The 22,910-nt window shown below is 39.5% G+C and overlaps 2 protein-coding genes across 2 annotated transcripts; both read left to right on the top strand.

Annotated features, from left to right (window-relative positions):
* The first annotated feature begins 9,639 nt into the window (after positions 1-9,639).
* Positions 9,640-13,033, top strand: LOC143573154 (PHD finger protein At2g01810-like). Its single transcript, XM_077058115.1, has 3 exons — positions 9,640-9,925; positions 10,547-10,805; positions 11,355-13,033. Exons 1-3 carry the CDS (start codon positions 9,640-9,642, stop codon positions 13,012-13,014), a joined length of 2,205 nt encoding a protein of 734 aa, XP_076914230.1. The 3' UTR covers positions 13,015-13,033.
* A 3,367-nt stretch (positions 13,034-16,400) lies between these two features.
* Positions 16,401-17,757, top strand: LOC143573144 (putative clathrin assembly protein At4g32285). Its single transcript, XM_077058106.1, has one exon. The coding sequence runs from the start codon at positions 16,411-16,413 to the stop codon at positions 17,740-17,742; it is 1,332 nt and encodes a 443-aa protein (XP_076914221.1). The 5' UTR covers positions 16,401-16,410; the 3' UTR covers positions 17,743-17,757.
* The last annotated feature ends 5,153 nt before the right edge of the window (positions 17,758-22,910 follow it).

Raw genomic sequence — 22,910 nt, 5'->3', positions numbered from 1 at the left:
AGTTGGAGGCGTGAAGGTTCGGGAGAGCTCTCCCGTTCTTAAACGTCATCGCTATCGGGACGACGCGAGCGGAGATATAGAAGAACTACCGCTTCCAAGACCGAAGACTGCGCTCGGTTGCGCAGATCTTCAGACCCTTGATCCGATTGACCAAGGTATACCACCCCTGGATGCACCTCCAAGAATAGAAGGTCATCAGGCGGTCGACATGGGGCTCCACGCCCAGAATGAGGCACACCCATTCAAAATGGCGGATCTTTGCGATCCCCATTGGGTGTACCTCCGTCAGGTGCACACCGTGTCTCTCCAGAACACGGTATACAAACTTCGTCAATGGGAACCTGAGATTCCCATAGATGAAGAATGCAGCATACACCCCTATTTTGCCCTTGGGGGCATCGTACACCGTCTGGTGTGGCTCAGGAAACTCAGGCTCGAAAGGCTCGAGCATGAACTTCCTGACGATATACTGATACTGGCCGACGGGAATAGCACACTGGCACTCGCCAGCAGTACTCTTATCGTCCTTATCAGAAGTGGACGACGGATTCTCCGTATACACGTCGGACTCCTCGGCAATAGCCTCAGGATCACGAAGGGAAGACATGTTTAGAAAGATAGAAAGAACGATTTCAGGAGAATATTCGCCGAAATCGTTTAGAAGAAGAAGAGAAAAGTGAAAGTGTGGATTAAGATGCACCCTCTCCCCCTTTATATACTCATCACAATAAATGCGATGAATTTAATGCGGAAGAGAGAGAAATCGCAGGTGCAATGAAACTATGACATGTGGCAAAGAGCAAGCTGGCAACAGCTGTTGAAAGGACGCGTGCAATAAATTTCGCTGCCACGCGCCCGAAAACTCGCGCCCACGCGCCTGAAAAAGCGTCTGGAATGACCATATACTGTCACGTCGCCATAACTTCCTGCACGTCCTGAAACTGTCAGAAGAAACCGTCGGACTACTCAACCGTCCTTTCAACAGTTGGGACTGTTCTTATCCTTTCACCAACTCTTCGAAATTCAAAAAGATTCAAAAAGTTTCAAAAATAAGCGGGAATATACCCCTTACCTTGGCAACCAGGTAACTATAAGACAGGTGCGGGTACAGTGTTAAGGCAAAACCCTTCACATACTTAGCACCTGCAGGGATTTGAAGCCAAGAATACCTCGGCGACCAAGTAACTATAAGACGGGTGCGGGTACAGTGTCAAGGCAAAACCCTTCACATACTTAGCACCCGCAGTGAATTGTAGCCAGGAATACCTTGGAAGTAAAGTAACTATAAGACGAGTGCGGGTACAGTGTCAAGGCGAAACCCTTCACATACCTAGCACTCCGCAGGGAATTGAAACCAAGAAGGATCTTCTGGGCCATGCTTGCGGAAACGGGAATAACATCCTCGCATAGCGGGAACGTCGAGAACTAGATTGTTTGAAGCTCCAAGATGGAATTGGTTGTTTTAACATAATTGATCACTATGTTCAAAACTACCAAAACCTCATGGAGAATCTACACAAGTGGGACTCAACGCTCCTGGCTTGCGAGGAGGTTACAGACCTACCCGCATCATACCCAAAGATCAAGCAGGAAAGTTGGGAATTTCTGCACGTGACATTAGGACTTCCGCGGGAAGAATCCCCATGGAAAACCTTAAAACTAAACCCTTTTCAAAACCCTTTGCTTAAGTCCAAAAGTTCACCTCACTTATTAACAATTCATGAGAAGAACATTGGACTGGGGGGACTTGAAGAGGTAGGTCCCAGCAGAGCCCAGTTGGACCCGCAAGACTCACCTCAAAGAGGGACGTCTGCGCAGTTGAACCCGCAAGACTCACCTTCAAGAAGGACGTCTGCGCAAAGGCTAAACTCGCAACTCACCTTGAAGAGAGTCGTCTGCGCAGAAACCAACTGGATCCGCAGGACCCACCATGCTCAGAGACGTGACGTCCTTACGCGCAGTACGCAAGCTGTTCCCGCAGGAAAAGCCTCCCAATGGTCGACGTACTCCGCCTGTTCCCGCAGCAACGGATACTAGCCATCAGGGAAGGCTACCCGCGCAGCAAGGCTACACGCACAAGGCACTTAACTCTTAAATAATTCAGTAATGTCACCTGAAGGAGTGAGCAAGCCGGGAACACTCCCGCACAAAGCCGGGAAAACTCCCGCCCAAATGAGCCAGTTCGTACGATACTGGGGGATCTTTTGTACTGTACCTGACGAGGTATGGACAAAAGATCTGACCAAGGATACGACAGCTCACTGACAACAGTATGACGAGCAGCACGCTCTTGTACTGTATGTCACTATTAGCCGCTGCCTACTCACCAACCTGTCGGAGGACGTGCATAGCCTGCAGTTGGTGGAACAGGAATAGTACACAGCCGGCCTGGTCACTATCAGCCGCTGCCTACCCACCAACCACCAGCATGGCATGTGCGTAGCCCACAGTTGGCAGAACAGGAACACTATTCAGCCGGCTGTACCTGCTTGGAAACCTACCTTCGGCAATAAATACTCCAACACCTTGGAATGGTATCATCTTATCTCATATCTCATATCTCATATCTTGATATATTACCTGATATCTGCTCTAGTTATTCTCTTAATATACACTTATATTCAAGAGCAATCTAGTCTGATTCTCACGCCGGAGGGTGGTCACAAGGAGGTACCCCCCCCCCCTTCTCAGTGACGAGCTCACGGTGTCTGTTTTGCAGGTTATCAGAAGAACCATTTTCGCCGGATCTAACCCCTCGTGGGAAACACCTACTTAACCCTCAGATTATCCGTAATCTGCCCGGGGTCGATTAGTGTTTCTTCAATAAGTTAACGATAACTTGGTGCCTAAGTTATCATTTTATCTAAAATTATCTAAATTAGAAGTCTAGTTTGATTACATTCCTTAGTTTAAATTTGTTGTTGATTAAGTTATTAATTGTCCAAAAACTAGTGTTTTTCCTGGCGCGTTGCGCCAGGCAGGTAGGTAAAACCCAAGCGTTGATACTGTGTAAGTTGACGCGAATTCGGTCGGTTTCAGTTATATGCGTTATTGTATCGGAACTAAAACAAAAAAATTATAAAAAATTAGGATGGACCAATGGTGTGCATCAGTCAGTAAAACTCGATCATTGGTAAAACCCGGCTGTTATCGATCCCGGGCGTTGAAGCGGTTGAGTCTACGCAAATTCAGTCGATTTTTCATGTTCGTTACGGTATCGGAACTAAAAAAACAAAAATCAACATTCGGTCGCTTTTCGTTACGGTATCGGAACTAAAACAAAATGCGGTGAGTTTACGCAAATTCGGTCGGTTTCTATCGCGTTCGGCAAGGGCAAAATACGTATAGTTAAAAACTATAGAGACCAAGATTGCTTAATTTAATTTCTGGAATAAAAGCTTGCACACAGAAGAAGCGTAGAGCAGTTTGACTAAATAAGTCAAAGAAGAGTAGAAGACCATGTTAAGACGTAAACATGTTAGAAAGGTTGAAATTAGAAACTGGTAGCACCACAAAGGTTAAAATTACAAGAGGCGTGAGTTGCGTGAAATGCGAAAATAGTAATATGCTACATGTAGGCATCACCTTGGCTAAAGGAGCATTCACATATTTTGCATCGACTATAAGGTCACATATGATTGTGACTTAAGGTGAAGTAAATTGATTGATTAATAAAATAATTATTAATTAAAGAAATCATATAAACGTTCCCCGCGCCCGTTATTGAATTCACGATGGTACCCTCGCGCCTCTTTTCACGAGCACTGCATCCTAACACAACTTAAAAATCATTTGCCAGAGCGTAGTTGGTTGAAGCCCCACACCACACAAATTTTTTTTATTTGTTCTTGCATTAATTCTACATGCATATCATACATACCAAATATGCTCGTTACCACACTCATGCCTCCACCCTTAACTCCCATTGGTGCCTCCACTGAGTTTTGTTTAACACCCTTTTTGGGTGACTTGGCATTGGACGTCAACCCACTACATTCTCTTTTAAAAAGTTACAACGTGTTTAACAAGTGTAACCATTTTATTGTTAAAACTTTGTTCGACTCACTTATTTACCAAAGCATTTAGATTGTGAAATAGTTATATGGCCATTTTAAGACTTTTAAAACGAGTGGTTACCGTGTTGGTCAATAATTTCTCAATTTTGACAATTTGAATATTCAATATTAACTATTATTCAAAGATACTTAAATAGTAATTATAATCATTTGTTGAAAAATCATCCACGATTATCAACATCACTTCACAAAATAATAAATAAATAAACAATTTGTTAAAATTGACCAATTTTAAGAAATTCATCCAGCCAAATCAACCATAGTGACAAGTTAGATACATTTAATATAGTATTTTCGTACTAAGATCATGTGTAATGGTGGAGGGGAAAACGCTCTCCGTCACTCTCTTTAGTCTTCACTGCCTGAAACCTTTTTTTTTCACCAAAGTCAATCCTATTTTAGCGCTTTCCACAAGACGCCCAAGCCATCCCCCACTCACAAAACGCCCCCATAGTGCCTCTGCCCCGCCAGGGGGGGTGTGGGTCTTTTACCCCCTTTAAAGCGCCCTACGGAGGGTCTAAGCGATATCACAAATTGTCTTAAAATCGATTAGCTATTTTTACATCAATGGATATTACCAATTGTTTCAAAAATCGATTTCCAATTGGCAACATAATTTGGCCCAATGGTAGGTGCTCCCTGCAATCGTAGTAGACGGGTTAAATAGATTTAGATAGAAAATATTAGCTGCTAAAAATAATATATATAGCAATGTTTTAAAAACCGGTTTTTTACTCATACCGGAATAGGCTAAAAAATGGTACAACCGGTTGAACCGGTTTGTATCGGAAGGTTCAACCGGGTTGAGTAATTTACCTTGCAATTTCATATAAATGTAACTTTCACTCAAAAAATTGCACAAAAGTATATGATTCCATTAAAAAATATAATCTAAAAGTAATCTGTAATAAAAAATAATACAAAAACACTTGATTTTCAAAAAAAAAAATAAGCCAAAAGTTTACTCATTTCAATGTTAATCGCTAGGTTAAAAGTAATTTTTAGAAAATACGGACCACAAAATATCAAAAATCTCTTAAACTTAAAACCGATTTTCCGGTTTAAACCGGTTTTAGAAAAAACCGGCGGTTCAATGTTTTAGCAAACCGTTCAAAAATACTGAGCACAAAATACCGGTCTGATATGCGAAACCCGGTATTACCGGTTTAACCGGCCGGTACGAACCGGATTTTAAAACACTGATATATAGTGAATGAAAAATAAAGTTTGAAAGTGAAAACTTGCTTCCCAATTTGAATGTTAAATACTTAAAATCTCTACAAACATTTGCAATGCACTACTCTGGTGATTTAATTTGGATAAGCAAGTATGCAACCAAAAATTCTCACTTTCTCTCTATAGAGTCCCATTGATCTCTCCACAAATTCTCACTTTCTCTCTATAGAGTCCCATTGATTTTTCTTAGGGGTGTAAACGAGCCAAGACGGGCCCGAGCTCAATTAGGCTCGAGCTCGGCTAGTTTAACTTATGCAGAGCTCGAGCTCGATTCGGGCTCGGCTTGTTTACTATTTATTAATTATTTTTTTTATATAATTATAAGTATTTTTATATATATTTTTTGTTATTATAATTTTATGTATAAAATAATATATATTATTTAGTTATTTTTATTTATTTTTATAACATTACACATGTTAATTAATATTTATTAAATATATTTTTTTAAAAATTATATAAATGACAGACTCGTTTAAGCTCGCGAGCCAGCTCGAGCTCGTTAAGTGAAGCTCGGGCTCCGGCTCGTTTATTAAACGAACTTGCTTTTAGGCTCAAGCTTGGGATCGGGCTCGATTCAGCTTGGCTCGATCGTGTTTTTTAACGAGCCGATCTCAAGTAGCTCACGAACAGCTCGGCTCGTTTGCACCCCTAAATTCTCAACGGTTCTTCAAGTTATTTTATACTTCATTGTTTTACAGTTTAGTCAAATTGACCACATAAAATAACTTATATTAACTTTTGATCCTCATATTACATCAATATGAAAAATTGGAAAAATAGAACAATATGTAATCGATAAGAATAGTTTCTAACACTCTTAAGCTCATCTTAACATACTAATCAACTCACTTCACCTGTCTACTTTTTCTCTTTATTCTCGGTTATTAGTCTAGTCTCGTGATTCACACCCCTATATACCAAAAATATACAATATGGAGCTAGCTTCATTGTGAACCATCATACTTCTATCTATGGTCTCGTTTTTTTCTTTATTTCCAGTTATCCAATTCGGTCTCTTGATTCACACATGTATATGATTTCTATATGGTTTACAGTTCTTATGGATTTAGCAGGCTTTATATATACCAACCATAAATGCAATGCTACATAAACACGTCTATCAGATAGCTTTTTTTTTCAACCTTTAAGCAACATCATTTCATGAAAATGCAATAAGAGTATGTTTGGTTGAACGTAATGGAATAAAGGAGGAATGGAATCGAAGAAGGAATAGAATGAACAAGAAAATGAAATGACTTATTATTTTATGTGATTTGATAGAAAAAAAACAATAAATAAAAAAAACGTATAAATGAAATAGAAATGATAAAAATACTCATATCTCAAAATTAAAAAATACAAAAAAATTGCAATGCCGATGGTGGCGCCGACCACAGTGGTGGTGGCGGCGGCCACGATGGTAGTGGTCAGGTGGTCGCGGCGGTGATGGAGGTCAGGTGGTGGCGGCGATGGCGACGATGATAGTGATCAGGTGGTGGCAGAGGTGATGGTGGTCAGGTGATGGTGGTGTGGCCGTACGGTGGTGACGGAGGCGGTGGTAGTCAGGTGGTGGCGGTAGTGGTGCTGGTCAGGCAACAATAGTGATGGTGGCAGTGGTGGTATGGCGGTCACAGTGGTGGTGGCGGCGGCGACGATGGTGGTATGACGGTGACGGTGGTGGTGGTTGTGGTTGTCAGGTGGAAGAGAGTAAGATTTGATGGAACAAGACTCCTTGTGTAATCATTGATTCCATTATATTGACTGACCAAACATTCCTTTTTTCATTTTCTCGCAATTACTCATTCTATTTCACATTTCAAGAATACAAAGGTAAGAAAACTATGAGGCAAACATGATGAAAAACTAACAAAACGGGGAGCTAACGTAGCTTTCACCAGTGGGACCCACACAATCACACAACGTACTCCCTGCCCTATCACAACAAAGTCCGTCACACACACCCTCATGAAAAAGTACATCGTTACACTCGCCAAATTACCATTTTACCCCACACCATCTCCTCATATTTCATCCAGCCAAATCAAACGGTAGTGAGAGCGTTCCCGGCCCGTCTCCCGTCCTCATCTTCATAATTACACTATATAACACTACATCTCTATCTACAGTTTAATTAAATATTATTTTTTTTATACTTTTATCATTAAAGTTTTCTTTCTTCACCCTATATTTTACAAAAATCACTACCTTTTATCTAAATTTACAAAAAATCACTACCTTTTCTTTCTCCACCCTATAATTTACACTCACAACTACTCACAGCCCCACCCTATAATTTACAAATTCCCCTCGCAAAATTATAGGGGATGGGTTGAGAATGCTTGACAAATTAAACATATTCAATACAGTAGTATTTCTACAATCTACACTAAGCTATATCACCAATTGTTTAAAAATCAATTAGTTATTTTTACACTTACGGATGTTACCGCTTGTTATAAAATCGATTTTCACTAATAGGCAATGGTGGAGTCAGGAATTTTCCTATGGGTTTGAGATTTTTTGGCGTCAAAGGTTTTGGGTCCAGATGGGTCGGATCGGTTATTCGGTCAAATAAATAATACACTATATCACTACCATAACAAAAGTACATCGTCAACATTAAATAAAATAAAAATGTCATATTAAATAAAAAAGTTTTCATATTATAATTGTTCCATATGCGTTTTCATGTATTGAAAACGACATCGTTGTCTCTCTAAAATTCAAGTTTTTGTTTTTTTCACCGGCGAACGATGAAATGCTTCCGGAGATTTCATGACAATGGGTTCGCTCGCTGAAAAAGAATATGTTCGTTCATTAAATCATACATATAGGTTATATAGAAACCAAAAATGGACCAGGTTCGACCGAACCCGGTAGACTTGCATGTGGCTCTCCGCCACTGCTAAGAGGGTAGCATAAGTTGGCCTAATGATAAATGCTTCCTCCCTTTGTAGGTCGAAAGTTCAATTCCCGTCATACAAGGATTAGATGGATTTAAAGTAAAATATTAACAAAAATTAAAAATATAAAAATAAAAAAGCCAAAAATAAAGTTAGAAAGTGAACTGGCTTCCCAATTGGGAATTTAAATATGTACAAACATTTGCAAACTCTTCGGTTCTAAGGATTTAATTTGGACATGCAAACCACAAATTCTCAGTCTAGAGCCCTTTTCTCTCTCTTTAAAACTACTTTAATGGTTTTTTAAGTTCACTTTATAATCCATATAGTTTACAGTTTAGTCAGATTGACCACATAAAAGAACTCTTTATTAACTTTTAATCCTCATACTACATCAATAAGAATAATGTAGTCCTTCAGAAAAATCATACATCCTTTTTGTAATTAAAAAAAAAAAGGAAATTGAAATGTTACAAAAAGCATAGAATAAGAAAACAAAATGTATTCAAAATAAGAAAAGTTTCTAATATTTACGTTAAGCTCATCTTAGCATTCAACTCAACTCACTTCAATATTCTGTTTTTACTTCATGCATACCAAAAGTTCCATTCACCTGTTCACATGTTCATACAAATCCAACTATTGCCACGGGCTCTATCGTGTACCGAAAATGCACCATATGAAACTCCATTGTAAACCACCATGTGTTCATCTCTAGTCTACTTTTTTTTTCTTTATTATCGATTATCAGTTTGGTCTCCTGATTCACACCCCTATATGATTTTTATAAAGTTAGACAGTTCTATGTAGATTTAACAACCTTTATACAAACCATAAATACGTTATAGCTTTTAAGCAACAACATTTAATATAAATAAATAAAGATTTTCAAGAATACAACAGCAATCATACCTAGTGGAGATACTCGGTCTTAGAGCCACTAATCATTAAAACTTCCGTCTCTAAAGCTGCTCGCCACTCCTCTAACCTCATGCTCAGATCTTGTTTTCTCTTACCAACTAACGTAATATCCTCTTCAAGCATCATGCACCACGGGACTGCCTCCTTAATCAACTTCAAAAGCTAATCCAAGACTACTGTAAAAAGGAACGCACTCAACGCTGATCCTTAACGAAGGAGTCAGTATAGCCCACAGGCATACAAACTAAATGACGAAAAACCAAACTATAGGGGTGGCTAACGTAACTTCCACCAGTGGGACCCACATAATCACACACGTACTCCCTCATGCAATAACATATCGTTACACCAATCAAATTACCATTATACCCCCACAACCCTCTCACAATCTCCCGCCTTCACATACCCTTCACCGTCATTTCGACAGTAAACCAAAACCCACTAATCCACCATTCTCTCCATCATCTTCTTCATCATCATCATCTCTCACAAACCCTCCAATGGCAACTCTTGAACCCTGCATCAAACTCACACCCAACCGCAAACGCAAGCAACGAATCTTCGAGTTCAAAAGCTTCCCGAACTCAATCGGCGATTATTCTCGTCCGTTTCGCGATAATATCCGGTCATTTATCAACGAATTCGGTGAACAAGTTGACACCCAGAATATGTGGTCAACGCTGCTTCTGTGCGAGTCAAACGGCGCCGTTTTCCCGTTTTATGTTATTGAAGAACACGTTACTGATCACTCTGTTCATAAGTTCTGCTTTCACTGCAAATTCGTCGGTTAGTGAGCAATTTAATTTGAATTTGAGTTGCATTTAGTGTAAATTAACGTCGACCCAGAAAGCATCAGTTGCTGATGTTAAATTAGATCCAGTTTAATTTCAAATTAATGTGAATTTAAGTTGGGTTAGTGTGAATTTGACTTGGATTAGATTTAGTGTGAATTGGGTCGATGATGAAAATTGAAAATCCAGTTTAATCTCAGATTAATGTGAATTTGAGTTGAATTTAGTGTGAAATTTAGTTGGGTTTTGTGTGAATTAACGTCGATCGTGAAAGTATGAGTTGCTGATGTTAAATTAGATCGATGATGAACAATGAAAATCCAGTTTAATCTCAAATTAATGTGAATTTGAGTTGCATTTAGTGTGAATTTGAGTTGAAGTTAATGTGAATTTGAGTTGGATTAGATTTTGTGTAAATTGATCTCAAATTAATGTGAATCTGAGTTGGGTTTAGTGTGAATTTGAATTGTATTTAGTGTGAATTGACGTCAATTATGGAGTTGCTAATGTTTAATTAGATCCAGTTTAATTTTAAGTTAATGTGAATTTGAGTCTAATTAGATCCAGTTTTAATAATATTGACATTTAATTGATTATTAATTGTGATATTGTGAAGGTTGGGGGCATCATTTTGTGTGTAAGAGAAGGTACCGGTTTATGATCCCTTCTTACGGTGAGAAACCGCTGCTGAATGATTACGATATGAATAACGGTTTGGAGCTCGACGATTCGTACATCTTACACGGTTTGATTCACTGCAACGGCTTCGGTCATCTGATTTCTGTTAACAAACTCGATTTAGGGTCTTTGGTTTGCTTAACCGAGTCTAATGTCATGAGTTTCTGGAACAGCATCTGCAGTTCTCTCAAAACCAGGTATATTTTCTAGCTTTGTATCAATTTTATGTGAATTTGAGTTACATAACGGGTCAGACCTGACCAGATTCGTTTAGCAGTTTCTCAGGACCCGGGACCTGGCCCTATTGTAAATTACTAGGTTTGATTGGTTTGAGTCTCACAGGTCTTACCCAGTTTGTATAAAGAGACAATGGTCAGGCCCGACCCGGACCCGTTTAGTAGTTTCTCAGGACCCGGGACCCGACCATATTGTAATTTGTAAATAACCAGGTCTGATCCGTTTGTCTCACAGGTCTTACCCGGTTTTTTAAAGAGATAATAATCAGACCCACGAGACCTGACCCGACCCGGACCTGTTTAGTAGTTTCACAGGACCTGGGACCTGACCCTGTTGTGAATAACCGAGTTTGATGGGTTTGGGGTCACAAGTCTTACCCGGTTTATGTAAAGAGACAATGGTCAGACACACGAGACCCGACCTGACTGAGTTTATGAAAACTGAAATCTTATTTAATCTCATTTTATTGTGAATTTGAGTTACATTAAGTGTGAATTTACAATGTGCAGGAAAGTATCTGTTGCTGATGTTAAGTTAGACCGATCAATCGAGTTAAGGTTAATACATGGAGTGGCGTTTAAGAACTCGTGGTTCGGAAATTGGGGGTATAATTTCGGTAATGGGATTTATGGTGTAACGGAGGAGAAATACAAGGGAGCGGTTCGGTTTCTAGCCGAATTGAACCTCGATAAGATTATAAACGACTTCAAAAACACTCGCATTCGAAACAAGTTTCGACAGATTATATTAAAGTATGAGGAATTCAGTGAGTCGCGGTTGAGTACTTTAAGCGAGCTGTTACAATGCATGCTCGAGTTTAAGCAAACTCAAGAGATCGAGCGGGTAAAATTATCGCCTTCACGAAAAGTATCTAAATATGAACATTATGAATTTGATGAAGAGAGTGAAAATATAATGTGTCTGGACCAGTTTTTGACTTCTGTTCTGGATGCTGAGTGTCGGTGGGCCCCGAAACAGGTTGTGTACTCGCTTGAAGTGATCGTGAAGTTGTTAAATGGAATGAACGATGCGATGTCGAGACACGAGTTAAGGGAAGGTGCCCGAGAATATATCGGGGACACGGGTTTGATTGACTTTGTACTGAAGTCAATCAATGTTTTGAGTTTTGATAGTTACATTATTCGTCGGGTGGTCAACCCGTTGACCAGGTTCGTCGAGTTTGAGCTTCGTGAAGTTAACGTGAAGCCCGTTTCTTCATTGTGGAAACTGGAGCCTCGGTGGCCGAAGCAACGGCTTGAGAAGACTGCAAAAATAATTGCAAATATTTTAAAAGATCATAAGGTTATGAACATTGGAAGAAGCGGCGCGATGTCACGTAAAGATTTGAGGGATATGGCTAGTAAATACGTCGGTGACACGGGTTTGATCGATTTCGTGTTGAAATCGGTTGATAATTTGGTTGTCGGGGACCAAATCATGACCCGTATGAAAAACCCGTTAACCCGTTTAATGGAATTCGAGATCCGGGATCAAAACAGTGAGGAATTTGGTGGGGGTGTTTATGGGGATATGTTGTTTGTGTACAGAAATGTGTTATTGGGTTACCCGTTATGGAACTCGGTGAGTCAAGCAAGTCGACTCGTTTTGAATAGTAAGTATTTTGTTAAAGAGTGGGAGTTTGGGGTGGGGAATGATGAGTTGATGATGTTGACCTGCCGGGTTTTACCGAGTTTTGATGAGTTGGATACTGAGTTGACTCGGCCGCTGCCACCTGGCGAGATTGTATTGGTGACACCGTGGATGACGGTTGGCGGTTTAAAAGAGGTGGCTCAGTGTGCATTAAGGGATACATATTGTGTGATGAGTAAGTTTGTGGTGAGTCAAATTGGGGGGTTAAAAGGAATTAATGATGAGGTGGTGATTTCGTGCGCCTTGGAGGCGGGTGTGCAGGTTTGGGTAAGGGGGTTCGGGTTAGACTTGGGTACGGCGCTGAGGTATGAAGGGGGTGATGGGTATGCGATGGAATCGAGGGTGGAGTGTGTGTGTGGGGCCCGGGATGATGACGGGGAGAGGATGGTGGAGTGTGATGAGTGCCGCGTTTGGAAGCATACGGTGTGTTGTGGCATAGACGATGACGAACTCGCACCCGTGGAGTTTGTGTGTGGTGAGTGTGATGCTAGGAGCAAGAGTGAGCTTTTGAGCCAGTAGGTTGGGTTTGGCAATGGGATATGAGAAATTGAGATGGGATATTTAATTAATTAATTTATTACTTAAATATTACGAAGAAAATATATATATGGAGTTGAAAGATTTGGTTGTGTTGGCCATTACTTGCTCTCAAGTTATCTCATTGCAGTAGCAAATATTCACAACAAAAGAAAAACTTAGTTTTATCTTAATTAAAATGTAGTAATATTTTATAGGGAATGCCTCTCAACTAAATTTTGTTAAGTATTTCAACTTATTCAATATCCACAACGTCTTAAATAAACTATAAATATTGTTAGTTTGTTACCATAATATTCTATACATACGTGAAGTCTATGTGGAAAACATTTCAACCGCTTTGAATATAAATTTTGTAGCATGTTATATGATCCGAAAAAATTCACCGTAATCAACTTTAAAAACAATTTTAAAAATTCACTGCAGTGTGTTATATAATCAATTTTAAACGCTTAAAAGTGACACTTATCCAACCTTAACCTGTTTAAGAATTAAGAGGACAATGTCAATTTTTATATAAATTCATTGTAATCATTTTTAAACGCTTATAGACTTTCTCCTATATCGAATATAGAGATTTTTGTGATATTATTAGTATTTTTACACAGTCACACGTAAATAATGTATTCTAAAATGTCAATGCTGCTATAAATATTCACACCGTTTCGTTGGAGATCGAAGTTGCACCAAGAAAAACGATCAACTATTGGAATGAGCTTGTCCTATGGGCTACAATAAAAGGTGGCGTTAGTCTCATCATAATGTAACACCATGGGTTTTGCAGTGAGTCCATGACCAGCCTACAACATAATCAGGTGATTGTCATATTGTTATCGCCCTTCTATTACCCATAATTTAATAAATTGTATAATATAAGTAATAAGATTATCAACAATAAAGATAAATAGTCAATGTTTTGTATTTTTCTAAAATTAATATTTTTGCCACATAAACAGACCATGTCATTAAAAATTTAAAAGGGTTAATTTTTAGTTAGTGTGAAATCATTGGAGGAAAATACTTTCAAGATTGAGACTGTCTCTAAGCATTTCCTAAGTTATGATTAATCTGATAAGTCAAAATTGGAATTATTAAAATCCAATAACCCTTAACTAATTGACAGTTGGCTCAATATTAACTCTTGTGATGCATTTTATAAAAAGGCAATGCAAATTAATTGGCCCATGAGCCCATTCGTTGGATATTGTTGATGGAAATAAAAGAAGGTTGGATTTTTCATTCTTGATCATAATAATAACCAGTGAATCAACGTACAGGGATGGGCAAATTCGGTACCAGTACCGGTATCGATTTGTTGGTACCGTCGGTATCGAATCGGTACCAAAGTTTTGAGTTTTGATATCGGGACGGGACCGGTACCGGTATTTCCCGATTTTTTTACCTTTGGTACTGGTACTGTCCCGGTACCGGTACCGAACCGAGGATTTCGGTACCGGTACCGGTACCAAAAATTTACGATTTTCGGGACCGGGATTTTCGGGACCGGGACCGGTCGGTATCGGTACGGTCCCGAACTCATCCCTAATTCAGCCGCATGTTACGCGGGATACTGGTTGGTAAAACTCAGGTGTTGCAATGGCGAGTTAACACGATTTCGGTTGGTGTTGGCTACGTTTGTTACGGTACCAGAACTAAACCTAAAAAATTAATTCGTCAAATTAACATGTTTAAAATAAGAAACCAAAAAAAAGTAGCGAAACTCATATAGCATATTATAAAAAAAATTAGCATATTTATTCGGTCGGTGAAACCCACGCATTATGACGGTAAGTCGACACGAACTCGGTCTCTGAAGCCAACATGTACCCGGTTAAGACAGCATAGTCCGCCAGAGTGGAGCAACGGAGGTCTCCAAATTGGAGAGGGCTATGACGTAATCACAAAAAAAGAAAGTTGCCGTTCTAAAAATACGACGTTTATTTAATCGGTAAAACTCGGACGTTTTAACAATTGGATTTACATAAACATGTTTTAAATACTTTTTCAAGTTAAAAAAAACATTATCCACACCTATATTCTAAATATTTGATTTAATCAAATGATGTTTTTAAACGGGTTTGCCAACCACAATGATGCAATGTTGGAAACAAAAATGTCTTGGAAAGGAATTGATTCCAGACAAATCAAGGATAAGGAACATCTAACATAGTATTTAATACCATCCTAGCCACTCAGCCAGAACCAAACCTCTTTGTTTTGTGCACAAATATATAATATATATGAAAATCCTTAAACTAATTTCACTTATGTGACGGTGGCTGTCAACTTTACTCTATATAGATAATAGGTGAGATATTTTATTAAATCTAATGTTGGGCATTTTTCATGAAAGTAACCTATCTAGCTGCCGAACCACGCATAACTCGTGTCCTAACTTTTACCCACCAACCGAAAATGACTACCAACATATTAGAATTTTTTAAGTTGTTTAAACACGAAAGACTGGTACTTCTCTGTCTTTTTTAAGGCTCTTATACTTAATTCTGGGCAGTTCGCTACCCCACTAAGTGAACATGGTAAGTTGGTTTGGGTGACAATAAGTACTTCATAAAGTTTTTCATCATACACAACCAGTTTTTCACATAACTTTCGCTTGCTAGTTGCTACCCAAGTAAACTTGTTGAGTTCGATTATAAGAATAACGAACTGTCCGGATATAAAATTAAAGAAAAAAAATAAAAATACATGAGAAGGCGTGTCTTGACAACCAATATGTATTTATTTCTTTTGTTTTTTTGACACTTTTGGTTTTCTCGCGCCTGAAGCTGTGGAGTTACTTACTCATGTTCAACGGGTCATGCATAGTAATATTATAATTTCAAGATCAGCAAATGTAGTTTTTAAAAGATTGAGTTTTGCGATTCAAAAGGGGTAGCGGCGCAGCTTGTTGTCCGCTTACCTTCTTTTTTTATGTAATTTAATTTTTAGACGTCTTTTACGAAAAAACTAGCTTGATAGTCTTTATCAATGATATAAAAATGGATTTCAAGTTGGTATAACACAACAAATTTAACATATTACCAACACAATCACTGTCTCCAACTTTTTATTTAACATAAAAAACCAAGGCCTGCACCATTATTAAACTCATATTAAGTCTCTTACTCACCATGGCCTGCACACTACATTACATCCTACACGTCACATTTGGACACCTTATTCCAATTGGTCAATCATGTGACAACTTCAATACGTTTGTCCATTGTCCCAACTGTCATAGTAAACATCTTCAGCCTGTAAGATCTTCCTAGTATTTAACGGTGTGATGCCAACAACCTTAACAAGTACTAACAACTTATAAACCTTCAACCACATTTGTGTTCCAAGTTCCATTAGTAATCAAACAAATTAAACACAATGCATAGGCGCTTTCAAAGAGCATACACAACAATAAAAGAAAACACATTTGTTAGTTATGCGAAAATCGCGACGGTCGGAGGCTTTTGCGACATAGATTTAATACTCGTAAAGGCGACATCTCCGGAGGACATACCGCTCCGTGATCGGTACGTCCTCCAACTATTAAAAATATTTGCGGTCTCACCGCCATCTTACCGCACTTTTGCGACGAGTTTTTCTCGACGGTTTAGCAACACAAAATGTTGGAGAGTTGCTTTAAAATGCTTAAGACTTCTCCACCGTTTGCTTCGCGCATTGCCTTATAACAGCCTGTTTCAAACCGAGCTTTTATGGACCCGCTCCAACGGTTACTTGTCGCTAAATCCATGCCCCTTTCGCGACACTTCCTCGTCTAATTACCGTGATTACACACATTTCATTTCCTCTTATGCTAATCTCCTTAATGAAGCATTAGATTGTCTCACAATCGACTCCGTATGCTTCTACGAAGACCCCGAACAAACAAATGAACATGAACATCATGAACATGATGAACACGATGAACACGAAGAACAGGAAGCCCTAATCCAAACATTTCCCGACAAAATGAAGCGTGTCGGCGACAAACTAGAGATTTTACCGCAACTCCAAACCCTAATCGACCGAGTAATCGAATGCAAGCCGAAAGGGGCAGCATCACGAACCTTTCTTATACAATGTGCATTAAAATACATCGTTCGCGACAGTTTCGCGTGCTACAATAACTTCCGAACCGAAATAGTGGCAGTGTTGGACCATCTAATCCAATTACCCTACAGAAGCTGCATGATGGCATTTGGTGTATACAAGAAAGCTGCCATTCAAGCTGATCATCTTTCCGAATTCTATGATTGGTGTAAATCGGTCGGCCTTTGTGGAATCTACGAATACCCTTTTGTTGATCGAATCCCGGAGATTCAAATCCAAGCTTTGGAGAGTTTTCTTGATGGTATGTGGCAGTTAACTGATCAATCTTGTTCTTGTTCCACCATGTCTTCAACCGCGTCCACCGTTGAATCTGTAACAAGCTCGAACGAAGACGAGAAGCCGCTGATTAGGTTTAATGATTGGGTGCAGTTTGAAGAACATGAAAAGAAAGAAGAACATGCATTGATCCGATTCGAAACGAATGATAATAATATTAATGATAATGTTGTGAGTTGGGAAGTGTTGTTGGAGGCTTCAGTGATTCTTGCACCACTTATGGTGTCTGATAACTATTTCTATTTTCAGGATGAAAGTGATGAGGAAAGTGGTAATGATTTGAGGATTCAAGTGTATAATCCTTATGTGATCAACCCATTTCACTAGTGGTTTTGGTGCATTAAATTTGAAACCTACAACAAGTTCATAGGTTTTGAGAAAGATTTTATTTGTTTATTATATTATATATATCAAGATTGTGTGATTTGTTTGAAGATGTATGAAATTAAATCAAGATGGAAAATATACAGGAAAAATGTTATTGTTATTGAATGATAAGTTCATGTTTTTGTGGACATGTACATTAGCACGTGAATTGAAATAATGAAAGACAAGTTTCATGCTTATTTACTAGTGAAGCAATATTTAAATAAAAACTACACCACCAAACACATGGCTCAAGGAATTGATCCATTGTGTTGTATCCATTTCTGAACCAATTTTCCAATGCTACCAAAATGTGACTAGATAGAGTTTAGTATGTTGATCAGTTCTTCATGTAAGTAATAGAAAACATAATAAATATTAAATCTATAAGTCTGTTACAGCAGGGAGAGTGGTAACCGTAACAGATAAAGATGTAAACGACATGATTGTCAGCTTGGTTGAGTGTACATTTAGGATGTATATGTTGAACTTGGCAAGTGAGTAACAGAACAAATCAAACACCAACAATTCAGAACTGCCTGCTACTCCTCTTCTTATTAGTTGAGAAAACAAAAATACGTACTCCAAACAAACAATAATCTAATGGGCTTTTATAACCCTTACATTTAGTTTCCTATTCCAACTCAAACACTTTATTGGACTATAATACGAATTCTAAAATTTAAATAATAAAAGATAAATCAAACTTTTAAACTAAAAAGATAATGATAATAATTAATTTATTATCTTGATCTCCTCCAAGCCACCCCATGAGATCACAAACCGAACCGCCCTATATTATCGAGTGTTGTTTACGTTTCACACTCCCTCTCAACACTCGACTTCTCCATTCCAACGCCATCACGAAACTTGATCAACTTCACTCTGGTTAACGGCTTAGTAAACATATCCGCTACCTGCTCCTCCGTGTCTACATGCTTCAGATCGATCTCACCTTTCAATACTTTCTCCCAAACAAAATGATAATGTACTTCAATATGTTTAGTGCGCGCATGAAATGTCGGGTTTTCGGCTAAAGCAATAGATGACATATTATCACAATATATTACCACATTAGCACCAACTTCTTGATTCAGATTTTGCATCAGTTGCTTCAACCACACACACTCCTGAGTTTCAATTGCGGCCGCTCGGTACTCCGCTTCGGTAGTTGACAACGACATAGTCGGTTGCAGTTTACTACACCACGACACGGCACCCGATCCTATCATAAACACATAACCCGTAGTCGACATTCGGGTGTCCCGGTCTCGCGCATAATCTGTATCACAGTAACCAACCAATTCAGCCCGAGACTCCCTCTCAAACTTTATTCCATGTTTTGTTCTTACCTTCAAATATCGTAGTACTCGTCTAACCGCTTCAAGGTGCGGTTTTCTTGGGTCTTGCATGAAACGGCTTAGAACACCAACTGCATACGAGATATCGGGTCGAGTTAGTGTCAAATAAATTAAACTTCCTACTATCTTTCGGTACATAGTTGGATCTTGTAATTCTTTGCCTTCGGTTGCCCGAAACTGATCGCTTGGCTCCATCGGATTCATTGCCGGCTTGCAACATTCTAAACCATATTTCATCAACATGTCAACAGTGTACTTATGTTGATGTAGCAGAAGACCATCATCCTTGTATTCTAACTCTAACCCAAGAAAATGTTTTAGCCTTCCAAAGTCTTTCATGTGAAACCTTGTACACAGATTCACTTTTAACTGCTCGATCTCATCTTCCATGTCACCCGTGATGATTAAATCATTAACGTACACCAAAACGGCAGCAACCCTTTTACCTTCTATTCGAACAAATAAACTAGTATCCGCATCGGTCGGTGTGAACCCATTATGTTCTAAAAATTCACCCATTTTTCCAAACCAGGCTCGAGGCGACTGCTTCAAACCGTACAAAGCTTTCTTTAATTTGCACACATATCTCAGTCGATCCATACGCTTAAAACCTTCGGGCTGATCCATGTAGATTACATGATCCGGTCTCCATATAAAAACGCGTTGCTCACGTCCATTTGCCATAGGTTCCATCTTTTACGTGCTGCTATGGCCAGTATAACCCGAACAGTTGTGAGTTTAGCCACGGGACTAAACGTCTCTTCATAGTCGATACCAAACTGTTGGGAGAAGCCTCGTGCAACCAAACGCGTTTTATACCTATCGATCGATCCATCCGTCTTTCGTTTAATTTTGTATACCCATTTACACGAAATCGTCTTTGTATCTCCTGGTTTCGGTACAAGCTCCCAAGTCTGGTTCTTTAATAAGGCATCTACTTCTTCTTGCATAGCGATTTGCCACACCGGTTCTTTACCCGCCTGATCAAAACATTCCGGTTCAGTTTCTTCTTTGGTTTATGCAACAGCCACATTTGCATACCGCAAATTTGGTTTCCGATTCCGGTTTGATCTTCTGACTCCATCTTCTTCATGTGCTTCCTTGGTCATTTCAAGTCTTGACGGTTGTGTACTGTTGACACCAGTTTCCCACGGGTTATTCCATGACAATGAGTTACTCAGGCCCGTTGCTACTTCATCTTCCATCACGGTGTCAACCCCGTCAAACTTTAACACAGTATATGATTCTAAGTCATCTTTTAGTTCGTTTGAATCAGGCAATGATTCTTGGTTTATTGACCACCATGCCGATGCCTCATCGAAAATTACATGTCTTGACGCGTAACACTTCCCGGTCGAAGGGTCATAACATCTCCAACCTTTTCGTTCATTATCATACCCTACAAAAATACACCTTATCGCCTTTTTCTCCAACTTGTGTCTCAAATGGCTTGTTATAAAATCGTAACATACACAACCAAACATACGAAAATGGCTAACATTCGGTTTTTGATTAAACAACTTTTCAAACGGCGATATGTACTGCATATTTTGTTGTGGGAGACGGTTACTTACATACGCCGCCGTCTTCATAGCTTCAGCCCAAAAACGCCCCGGTACGTTTTTGCTATGTATCATACTTCCCGAAAACTCCTGAAGATATCGGTTCTTGCGTTCCGAAACACCATTTTGCTGCGGGGTATTTAAACATGTGAGTTGTCTTTTGATCTTGAGTTCTTTAAGATAGTCGTTAAACTCTCTTGATGTGTACTCGCCCCTGTTATCCGATCTTAGACATTGAATCGAATACTTAACATCTCTCTCTGATTCATATTTGAATTCTTTAACCTTTGTGAACGCCTTCAACTTTTTTTTCATGAAGTAAACCCAAAGGTACCTAGAAAAATCATCAATAAATGTTATCATATATTTCATACCCGATAGTGAGGCTTGCTTAACGAGCCCTAACACATCCGAATGGACGAGTTCCAATGGCTTTAATGACTTGTGGTTTGAGCTCTCGAAGGGCTGCTCGTGCGCCTTCCCATATTGGCAGCCTCCACACACCGCATCTTTATTTATACTTAACTTTGGCAACCCGATCGCTAGGCTTCTCTTCATCATTATTTCGAGTTGATCATATCCCACGTGGCTTAACCTTTGATGCAACAGATCTGCGTTTTGATTTGATTTCGCCTTTTCAATATAGACCGTTCCGGCCGATAAAACATATACTGTTTCAGCCCTTCTTCCTTGTACTACGGGTTTAGACGAAGTTTCAAACTTGTCATAAATTTTTACATCATTCGGCCCAAATAAAACGTACCTCCCTAATGCGGTGATTTGAGGTACTGATAAAAGATTCTTCTTCATCCCCGGTACATGAAGCACATTATTTAACATTAGTTCTTGCTTTCCTTCTGGGCACAATCATGTATCGCCTACATGAGCAATGTTATGACGGGAATTGTAGGCGATCACTACAACTTGGTTTCCTTCATGCTTTACCGGGTTCTTCAGTTGACTTTTCTCACCCGTCATGTGATTCGAGCACCCCGAGTCAACTATCCATTCTACCTTTCCTTTGTTCTTTTCTTCGGTTGTTGCATTTAATGCTAGTACTGTTTCAACAGTGGCATAGTGTGCCTCGACATCCCAAGCAACCTCTTCTTGGGTTACAGCAACATTGCCTTCCTCATTCGATGGCGTTCTACAATATTTAGCCATGTGACCTCGCTGTCCGCACTTATGGCAATTAAACGGGAACTGTTTCCATGGCTTCTTGTTTCTTTTATCGAAACCCCGATCATTCGATTCCTTTTCTTGATTCTGATTCGATTTCCGCCACTCCTGTTTCTTGGCCCGCTCACCATAATTCTTTTGACCAGACCATTTATTTGACCTGAACTTACCTTTACCGCGATCTGCATAAAGCGCCGTGTCTTCGGCTTTTGTTGATCCTCCAATTGACGTATCCGCCATTTTCTTGGCTAAAGACTCTTGCCCAGCCAGCAGGTTTTCAAACTCAACCAAGGATGGTTGAGTTAGCCATCCTTGTATGGCAGCAACAAACGTTCTATACTCGGGTTTTAACCCGTGTATGATGATTCGCTTCATTCTCGGTTCCCCGATTCTTGCCTCCGGATCCAATTCCCCGATTCTCTACACAAGGTTTTCACCTTATGAAAATATTGCGGTATCGTCAATTCTTTTTGGCTTACGGACAACAATTCATTCTCAAGAAGTTGCAATTTTGCATCATTCTTCTTGGAAAACAGGGCTACCAAGGCATCCCATGCCTGTTTAGGTGTTTGAAGGTCTCGTATGTGTTCTAAAAACTCCTCTTCAATCGTAGTCTTGAGAACATAAAACGCCTTACCTGTTTTGACTCTCCACTTGCCGATTTCCCCGTTCACATCGTTTCTGGGTAGGATGGTATTCGTACCGTTGACAACTTCCCATAGATCTTGTCCTTGTAGATACGACATCATACAAGTCGACCACGTGTTGTAGTTCGTCTGATTAAGCTTCCTTATCCCACCGGTAACCTGAAGATCTGCCATAGTATCTTCTTCCAATCGAACCGTAGACTTCCTCTAATCTGCTACTGCTCCGATTGCTTCTTCTGGACCTGAACGGATTCTTCTACGAGCCCTAAACGTGGCTCTGATACCACTTGTTGAACTTGGCAAGTTGGTAACAGAACAAATCAAAGACCAACAATTCAGAACTGCCTGCTACTCCTCTTCTTATTAGTTGAGAAAACAAA

This window comes from Bidens hawaiensis, unplaced genomic scaffold (assembly GCF_021521415.1).
Source record: "Bidens hawaiensis isolate Kalapana, Puna unplaced genomic scaffold, B.hawaiensis_p1.1 tig00001382_1, whole genome shotgun sequence".
Classification (NCBI taxonomy): Eukaryota; Viridiplantae; Streptophyta; class Magnoliopsida; order Asterales; family Asteraceae; genus Bidens; species Bidens hawaiensis.
This window is presented reverse-complemented; position numbering and strand designations above follow the sequence as displayed.

Excerpts from the sequence above, each read along its gene's own strand:
- LOC143573154 (XM_077058115.1), top strand. The coding sequence starts at position 9,640 with ATGGCAACTCTTGAACCCTGCATCAAACTCACACCCAACCGCAAACGC. Across the intron at positions 9,926-10,546 it reads CTTTCACTGCAAATTCGTCG|GTTGGGGGCATCATTTTGTG; the intron begins GTTAGTGAGCAA and ends GATATTGTGAAG. Across the intron at positions 10,806-11,354 it reads TGCAGTTCTCTCAAAACCAG|GAAAGTATCTGTTGCTGATG; the intron begins GTATATTTTCTA and ends TACAATGTGCAG.
- LOC143573144 (XM_077058106.1), top strand. The coding sequence starts at position 16,411 with ATGCATAGGCGCTTTCAAAGAGCATACACAACAATAAAAGAAAACACA.